General features: G+C 55.2%; 1 protein-coding gene across 1 annotated transcript in view; it reads left to right on the plus strand.

Annotated features, from left to right (window-relative positions):
• Positions 1-4,002: 4,002 nt before the first annotated feature.
• Positions 4,003-9,107, plus strand: part of LOC101654144 (junctophilin-2) — a 20,219-nt gene continuing 15,114 nt past the window's right edge. Inside the window, exon 1 of the mRNA XM_013008732.2 lies at positions 4,003-4,840. Within this exon, the coding sequence (XP_012864186.1) occupies positions 4,462-4,840 (379 nt within the window). The 5' untranslated portion in view covers positions 4,003-4,461. The remainder of the gene's footprint in view (positions 4,841-9,107) is intronic.

Raw genomic sequence — 9,107 nt, forward strand, 5'->3', positions numbered from 1 at the left:
ACGCCATCCTCTCTGTTTTTTCTGGATTTTCTGTTCCCTCCTTTCCTCGCTCTGGGAAGCCACCAAATTTGATAGATTGGGAAAGAAACCAGGAGGAATCACTGCTCTGATCAGAATCAGAGGGCAGAGTCAGAAAACACCCGAGAGTGAAGAATGAGAGAGAACAGGTTTGCTACCTTTAAAAGACAGCCTAAAATTAGTTTTAAAGTTCAGTAAATTCCCCGGAGTCTGCCATCAGCTTTCCTAAAGAAAACCGGTTGTGATGTATGCGTGGCCACAAGGGGTCTCCCTCCACCCTTCCTTGTGTGGGTGTTCCGGGGTCAGGCCCAAATCTCCATGGCTTGTCAAAGCGCTGCACCCTGGTCAGACCAGGCCAGAAACAAATCTGGCCCATTTGTTTGTGGGAAAATTCAAAATGTCCACGAACTTTTAAAAGTCACCCCCTCACTCAAAGCCCAAGTGGCCCTTTACCGGTCAGTCAGGTTAGTTTAAACAATGGAGGAATCACAGGGTAAAATGTGTACTACGGAATGTCAGGATTTACTGCTGACGGATGCTCTCTGTCCCCTCCCTGGTCGCTCAACCTAGTGATCTGAAAGGCACCTTATCATGGGAGAAGAATAAATAGCTACCATGTACTAAGAGCCCTGGTGGGGAGGAGCCCTCGTGGCTTAGTGAGTTACGTATTGGGTTGCTAGCTGCAAGGTTAGCAGTTCAATCCCACCAGCTGCCCTGGGGAAGACAAATGATGCTTCCTGCGCTCTGTAGAGCTACAGCTCTGGAAACCCACAGGGGCAGTTCCACTGTGAGTCAGAACGGACTCAATGGCAGTGAGATCATGTATTAGATGTTTATTGTGTCGTGAGTGTTCTATTAGCCTCACTCCACTGCCATCGAGTCGATGCTGACTCACAGCGAGCCTATAGGACAGGGTAGAACCGCCCCTGTGGGTTTCCGAGGCCAAATCTTCCCAGGAGCAGAAAGCCAGGTCTTCCTTCCAGAGTTGCAAGTGGTTTTGAACAGCCGACCCTGCAGGTTAGCAGCCCAATTCCATTTAGTGAAACGTAGGTGCTTGGTAAAAGGTGAGGGTCAGATCCAGTCTATGTGGGACGGGAAGGGAAATGCTGAGCAGAGGGTCGGACCAGAATGAACCGGCTCGCAGCCCTGCAGAGGTGGGTCCTCTTTTGCCTCCGAGTCTACAGAGGAAGAAGCTGCACCCTGAGAGAAAGTCACCAGGTTGACACGGCTTGTGCAGAAGTGGGACTTGGACACCCATCTGACTCTGGACTAAGTGTTCCCTGCGGCCTGTCCTAAGTGGATTGATGGATGGCCCGGGTGAAGAAGCAGATTCTTTATTGGAAGACTTGCCGTGGTTCTTCAGCAGGGATGAGAATGAGACTCACCTGGGGAGGCTTTGAAACCCGCCCATGCCCACATCATCTTCTTGGACACTTTGATACAGTGAGGGTGTTGAAAGGCCTGGTTGAAAGGCCCATGGGTGATTCTAAGGTCTGCTCACCGGCCACCATCAGAAGATTCTGTGGATGGAAAGTCCGGGCAGGCATGAGAACTTGCTGAGACCCAACAGCCACAGAGTCTTTCAACAAGGTGAGGGCCACTTGAGCAGCATTCAACATCAAAGGCAACCCCAGATCCTCTGCTTCCAGTTGGAGAGGCAAGCCCCTCTCCCGTTGAGTGCAGAGCTGAAAGGACACTTGTGATTGGTTGAAGACCTACAGGAGTTGCTAGGCGCTGTCCAGTCGGCTCCGGAGCATTAGCAGCCTTATGTAAAACCGACGGTTTGCCCAGTCCTGTGCTGTCTCCACCATTGCTGCTCCGCTTGAGTCCAGTGGTGTGGTTATTGTGTCCGATCGTTTCATGGAGGCCTCCCTTGTTTTCGAGGAGCCTCGGTGGCACAGTGGTTTAAGCACTGGACTGCTAGCTACCAGGTCAGCAGTTCAAAACCACCAGCCGATCCGAGGGCATAAGAGGTGGCTTTCTTCTCCCATAAAGAGTTACAGTCTCAGAAACCCATGGGAGCAGTTCTACTCTGTCCTATGGGGTTGCTATGAGTCAGCATCGACCCTATGGCAGTGAGTTCGAGTCCCGCCGCCAGCCATGATGCCCTCTTGGTTGGCATTTGCTAATGATGTGTCCCCTCGCACATCTAAGGACCTCACATGTATTTGCTCTTCCTCCTGGCAGCCCACCAACACCAGCCTTCGAAGACAGCAGCTCTCCTCTCTTCCTCTTCCGTCATCTATTAGCTGTGCATGAGAATGAGGCGAGGGCAACGGTCATGGCTTGGATCAGGTGTGCCTTAGGCATCAACATCATCTTTGCTTTTTAAGACTCTTAGGAGGTCCCCGAGAGCAGATTTGCCCAATGCCATTTGTCCTTTGGTGTTTTGACTGCTCCTACCATGGACATTGACAGCGGATCCAAGCAGGATGACATGGCTGGCAGAAGAGTGGATGCAAAGCAGACCTCTGGAGGCAGCCCAAAGGTGTCCAGAGAAGAAGGAAGGTGCCCAGACGACCTGCCCTGCCCGTTCAATGTGGCCCTCACCTGCTGTGGCCTTGGCTGCCTGTCTGCCTGGCAACAGTCCTGAGTGTAAGCTTGAGAGGCTTGGTGTTCCTCGCTGGTGGTGAAAGGTAGACCCAGCAGGACTCTTTAAGGCAGGGGGTCTGTGAATGGTGAAGCCAAATCCTCAGAACTAGAATGGGGTTCAGCTGGGATGATGGGAGAGGACAGTCATTTTTGACCCCTTCTGGAGGCAAGAAGAACCCCGGAGGTGACTTACAGCAGCCTAGCGTCATGAAGTTTGGGGTTTGTCCACTGAGGCCAAAAAGGTGGAGTCAGAGAACAATCTGGGGTTCTCAGGTGCCTCCTGTGTTTTTGCTTTCTCGCCCTCTCTTCCCACGCCCCTACCTCCTTCCCTCGCACATGTATGTGTCTGTCCGTCAGTCTGTCTCCCTCAGCTTCCCTTTCTCAGCTTGATTTTCCTCCTGCCGGGCATCGGGTCGCTGTGGGTGGGAACAGCTCGATGGCACCTAACATCGAGTTAGGCTCCGTTGGGGGTTCGGGCCAGTCATAGTCCTGCCACCACTGCCTGTCCTGGAGCTCTAGCGGTCCCTTTTGCTGAAGCTGGTGGGAGCCTGGGTGCTGGGAATCCACCTGCAGCCTTGACCCTGAAGTTACTCTCATGGACACCTGAGCTCAGATGGGAAAAATCAAGATCCCCGAGCAGTTCTGAGGTGACTTCCTTCCAAATGACAGCCCCATCCCCACCACCCCTGCCAGAGGAGCTAATCACCCTGCAATGGAGGAGAAAGGGAGGTGATGTCTGCACTGGGCTTTTCCCAGGGGTCTTGGGGAGGAGCGGGGGCTGGGGGGCTGTGCTTGAATGCTGGCCTCAGAGTTGCCCCCGCCCCTGTCATGGTACCCAGCCCCTCCCCTCTTCCCACATAAGTCCCCGTGCAGCCAGCCCGTTCCTTTTTCTCTCCAGGGCACCAGATCCCTCCACAGGGCTGGCAGCGAGCTGCGGCCCCAGGCCCTGTTGTGACATGTGAGCGGTGGGCTGGGAGCTGCCAGCTTCCACGCTCCTGGGGGGTTTGGAGTGTTCCGGGACAGGCTGTTCTGCTAGTCGTCCTTGCCTCGCCCCTCCCTCTCCTCGGAAGCCGGGGACTTGGGGGGTGGGAGGGACGCCAGCCCCTGGGAAGCACAGACACAGCACGGCCAGGCTGCCCACATTGCATTCTCGGCTTCCCGCAGGCCACTCCCTGGGCCCAAAGCCCTAACCCTGTTGGAAACACCCCCTCCTGCTTGGAAGGAGGCTGGCCTGGCCAGGGGGTTTATTTTGGGAGCAGCTTCTGAATCCAATGGCCTTGTTAGGGCAACACTGACCTTTCCAACCGAGGGGGAGGGCAGGAGGAGAGAAGAGGCGGGGCAGCGACAGAGAGCGGCAGCCCCACACGCCCACTGGCTGGGGGAGAAGGGGGCCAGCGGCTGGCCAGCCCGGGCCGGGAAGCCAGCCTCGGGAGGAGGCTGTCGCTGAGGGCATTCCTCCTTTTCATATCAGACGGGGGACCCCTGCACCGCACCCCGTGTACAGGCTTCTTAAAGGGATCACCCGCTTTTCCTTTGAATCCATGGAAGCCAGACGTGGGACGCTTGGTGGCCTTCGCCTCCGTCCTTCCTGCTTCCTTCCCAGCTGGCCGCCCGCCTCTGGCTCCCAGGGGCCTCGCAGGCATGGCACTGACCAGCCAGCCCAGTGCTGACTTGGCCCCTGGGCTCTCTCAGCCCAGGGTGGCAGCTCGCTGCTCCCCTGCTGGGGCAGGGTGGTGAATCTGGGGACCCACCCGGAGCACCCCTGCCTGCCCAGTGCCGCTGGCCCTCCGGCCCTCCACACCCACGCTGGAGAACCGGGAGGTGGTTGGGGACTCTGGGGGCTACGATGAGATGAGCGGGGGCCGCTTTGACTTTGATGATGGCGGGGCGTACTGCGGGGGCTGGGAGGCGGGCAAGGCCCACGGACACGGGCTGTGCACTGGCCCCAAGGGCCAGGGCGAGTACTCCGGCTCCTGGAACTTTGGCTTTGAGGTGGCAGGCGTCTACACCTGGCCCAGCGGGAACACCTTCGAGGGTTACTGGAGCCAGGGCAAGCGGCACGGGCTGGGCATAGAGACCAAGGGGCGCTGGCTGTACAAGGGCGAGTGGACGCACGGCTTTAAGGGGCGCTACGGCACTCGGCAGAGCACCAGCAGCGGCGCCAAGTACGAGGGCACCTGGAGCAACGGCCTGCAGGACGGCTATGGCACAGAGACCTACGCCGACGGAGGTGAGCTTCCCGCAGGCCACTCCCTGGGCCAGAGGGAGGCTGGCCGGGCGCGGGGACCGGCGTGGGCAGGCTCGCTGCTCAGCGGCCTCTGTAAGCAAGCGCCTAGCTTCCTTTGGAGAGATGGGCTCAGGGAGGGTTCTGGAGGGCACACTGGGGTGCCCAGCACAGAGGCTGGCCCAGAACACATGCTCAGCTCGCTGTAAGGGCCCCTGCCTGTTGGCCAGCAGCTGAACAGCCGAGGAATGCTCTTGGGCGTGTGCACCAGCTGAGTTGGGGGCGAAGTCCCAACATTGCCTTATGTTATTTTGCAGCCCTAACACAGTTCCTCCCTCCCTCCCTTCTTCCCTCCCTCCCTCCCTCCCTCCTGTCCATCCATCCATCCACCCATCCATCTCCTCCTCTACCCTTCCATTCCGTGCATGCTTAGGGAACATGGCCTATTTGCCAAAGGGCAGGATCCCTGCTGATGCAGAGGTTAGAGTGGTCAACCGCTAACTAATAAGGTGGGTGGTTCGAACCCACCAGCCGCTCCTTGGGGGAAAGATGAGACATTTGCTTCTGACAGCCTTGTAGACCTATGGGGCAGGTCTGCTTCAGCCAGTAGGGCTGCCGTCGATTAGAATGCACTGGCTATGGGGTTGGTTCCCTGGAGTTTGGTGTGAAGGGTTAGCTATAAAAAGGAGAGAGACCTGTCCCCTGGCTTCATAGGTGCTGGCCACAGACTGACGGTACGTGCCCTGTGAGGACAGGGTCTAAGGAAGGAGCAGGTGGACAGCAATGGTCAAGGCGCGTTTTGAGGTGGTGTGGTTGTCGCTGGAGCTTGGTGGGAGCCGGGGACCCTGCAGGCTGAGAGAGGAACATGTACCGTGACACAGAAGCTGGTACACACTTGGGGGTGGGGGTGGACTTTGCACTGGCAGCTCTGTGGCAGAGCAGATACCATCCTATTTTTTAAAAATCATTTTATTTTTTAAAATCATCATTGGACACATACAGCATTGTGTCAAGCACATTTGTATTATGTTGCCATCATTTTCAAAACATTGTCTTTCTACTTGAGCCCTTGGTATCAGCGCCTCATTTTCCCCCTCCCTCTCTCCCTCATGAACCCTTGATAATTTATAAATTATGATTATTTTTTCATATCTTACACTGACTGATGTTTCCCTTCACCCACTTTTCTGTTGTCTGTCCCCCTGGGAGGGTGTCATATGTAGATCATTGTGATCAGTTCCCCTTTTCTCCCCCCACCTTCCCCTTGCCCTCCTGGTATCGCTACTCTCATTATTGGCCCTGAGGGGTTTATTTGTCCTGGATTCCCTGTGTTGAAAGTGTTATCTGTACCCGTGTACATGTTCTGGTCTAGCCGGATTTGTAAGGTAGAATCAGGGTCATGATAGTGGAGGGAGGGGGAAGGGAAACATTAAAAAACTAGAAGAAAGTTATATGTTTCATCTGTGCTATACTGCACCCTGACTGGCTTATCTCTGCCTGGTGACCCTTCTGTAAGGGATTGGATACCATCCTCTTGTACACAGGCTGTGACCCTGGACATGACGCTGATGCAGCTCCCATTCCCTCATCCATAGACTGGGGGGCTGAAATCAGCACCTGCCCACCTGCAAATGTGCCAGAAGTGCACATTTCAGGCTTCACAGCAGACCTACTGAGTCAGGTCAGCAGGCCCGGGAATGCTATCAAGCTGCGCAGGTGATTCTGAGGCACGTTGGCGTTTACGAAGCACTGCTCCACATCAAGGGCTCGCAGATTGTGAGTCCCCTGCCAAATCCAGCAGACCCCTCTTTTTGTACAACCTGCCAGCTAAGAGGGGGTTTACATTTTTCAGTGATTGGGGTTGGGGTTGGGGGAAGAAATCCAAAGAACCATATATGTTGCATGCGGAAACAGTATGCACAGAAAACACAAAACCCAAGCTCACTGCCATCGAGTTGATTTTTACTCACTGAGACTCTATAGTACAGGGCAGAAGTGCCCTGTGGATTTCCAAGACTGTAAATCCTAACAGGAGCAGAAAGCCTCATCTTTCTCCTCCAGAGTGGCTAGTGTGTTTGAACCGCTGACCTAGCAGTTAGTAGCCCAACTCAGTACCCACTGCTAGTGTCTATATGATTGTGTCTCTTGGTACACAATGATTTATTTCCTAGGAAAAAGCAGTTTTTCCGGCTGCTTTACATGGTCATTACATGGTCCCTTGTGGCTCAGGATAAGTGCTACCAAGTCTTCCTAATGGGCCACATTGGAAAGAGAGGAGGCGACAGATAGGATGGGCGCTCACTTAGAAAAAGATGATCAGAGTTGGGACTAGCCTTCCCTTTATGGCAGATCGGGCTAGCAGGGTGGGATGGTAGGGGTGGGGGGCATAGGGGAGCCCAGGGATGGAGTTTTGCTCAAGCTGAGGCCCGTGGGCAGGCTGAGAGCCGAACAGGACAGGTGGGTATCTGGGTGTCCAGTTGGTGGGTCTCTGGGTGAAGATCCACCTCTCCCATGTGTCTGGACATTAAGGAGCTTGCATCCTTCAGCATCCTGTCTATCTGGGTAGGACAACACAGAGGACCAGTTCTGCCTTTCCCACTCGCGAGAGTTCAGTGATCTCAGGCCCTGTGCCAAGTCTGTCCAAGAAAACCATTGCTTCCAGTAGGTTCCACCCAGAGCAACCCCACAGGACAGGGTAGAACTCGACTCCATGGAAGTCTTGGTGGATGGGGATGGCCCCCTCTATCCCCGGCAGAGCGGCTGGTGTGCTGGAACTACTGGCCTCCCTGTCAGCAGTGGGGCATGTAGCCACGGCGCCACCACAGCCCCAGGAACCACTCCAACTCAGCCGGCAGGCTTCAACTTATTGGATGTGGGCGACAGGCATTGCGCTAGGTCCTGCGGATGCAGCTGAGAGCAAGCCTCAGTTTCCTGGCTGCAGACTAGCTAGAGCTAGTCCTTGAGTCCTTCCTGTGCCTCAGTTACAACCTCACATGGGGCAGGGCAGGCTGAGAGTCCACTCCCTCTCCTCCAATAGGAATCCCAAATGGGTACTAGTGCTGGGGTGCTGGGGGAAGTCTCAAGGCCTGGGGCAAGGTGGGCTTACCTTCCTCTACGCCTCAAAGCGGAAGGCAAAATTGGATACAGGCCACCCCCACGGGCATCTCCTCTCCCAGGAGATCAGACCTGTGCTCGGAATCAGGATGGTACCTCCCAACTGAATCCTGCCTCCCTCACAGAGCAAACGTAGCCTAATCCTCACTAACATAACCCAATCCAGCACATCAGGGACCAAGCTTGCAAGCAGCATACAATGGAGGACCATTACATCAGGTCCCAAAGGAGCAGCACCACAAGGGCTAGCCAAGTGGCCACGATTCACGACAGGCATGCTGGGTAGCAGGGACGGAGTGAGTGAGGTGGACTCATGGACTTGGCCATGTGGCTTTGCAGGGCCGGGCCCTTCTCCTAGGCATGTCAGGGGCCTTTCAGGGCGGGGAGCCAAGCTGCTTCTTCCGACTGAGACGGCCCCACACCCAGGCAGGCTGGATGCCTCACAGGCCTTGGCTCCCTGGCCACACACGAGGTGCCACCCTCCAAATTTAGACTCAGCCGCTGCTTCGGAAAGTCTCTTTAATCATCCTGTCAGCAGTCTTCCACGGGTTTGCTAAGGGCCTGCCCTCTGCCCCTTTTTGGGGTGCTCGGAGGGGGATGTGGACCAGAAGGCTCCTGTGATGGGGAAGGCTGGAAGACAGGCCACCCTGGATTCCTACCCTGGCCCTGCTAACTTACTATTCCAGCGACCTTGCACAAATTATTTAATCTCCTCAAACCTTAGGTTCCTCACCCATAAAATGGACCTATAATTTTCTCTCCTAGGATTTTGCAGGGAATAGCTCAATAATGGTAGTTGCTATCAATAGGATTAGCTATGATGAACAGAGTCAAAGGAGGCCTGGTAGCATAGTGGTTATCCAGTGGGAATCACAAGGCCAGCAGTTCAAAGCCACCAGACACTCCTTGGGAGAAAGACGAGGCTTTCTACTCTGGTAAAGATGGACTCCCACAGGGGAAGTTCTACTTGTCCCCCAGGGTCACTGTAAGTTGGAATTGACTAAGCGGCAGTGAGTTTTTTATTTTTTGTACTCACGGCATTTATCAATTATTACAAAGCCCAAACTCCATGACTCTGAGTGATGTAGGGCCCCCGAGACTTCAACAGGAAATTATCCTACAGCATGCAAGTGCTCAGGGGAGCTGGTGGCACAGCAGT

The sequence above is a fragment of the Echinops telfairi genome, unplaced genomic scaffold (genome assembly GCF_000313985.2).
Source record: "Echinops telfairi isolate 266 unplaced genomic scaffold, ASM31398v2 ScPeMD7_5592;HRSCAF=6446, whole genome shotgun sequence".
NCBI classification, from domain to species: domain Eukaryota; kingdom Metazoa; phylum Chordata; class Mammalia; order Afrosoricida; family Tenrecidae; genus Echinops; species Echinops telfairi.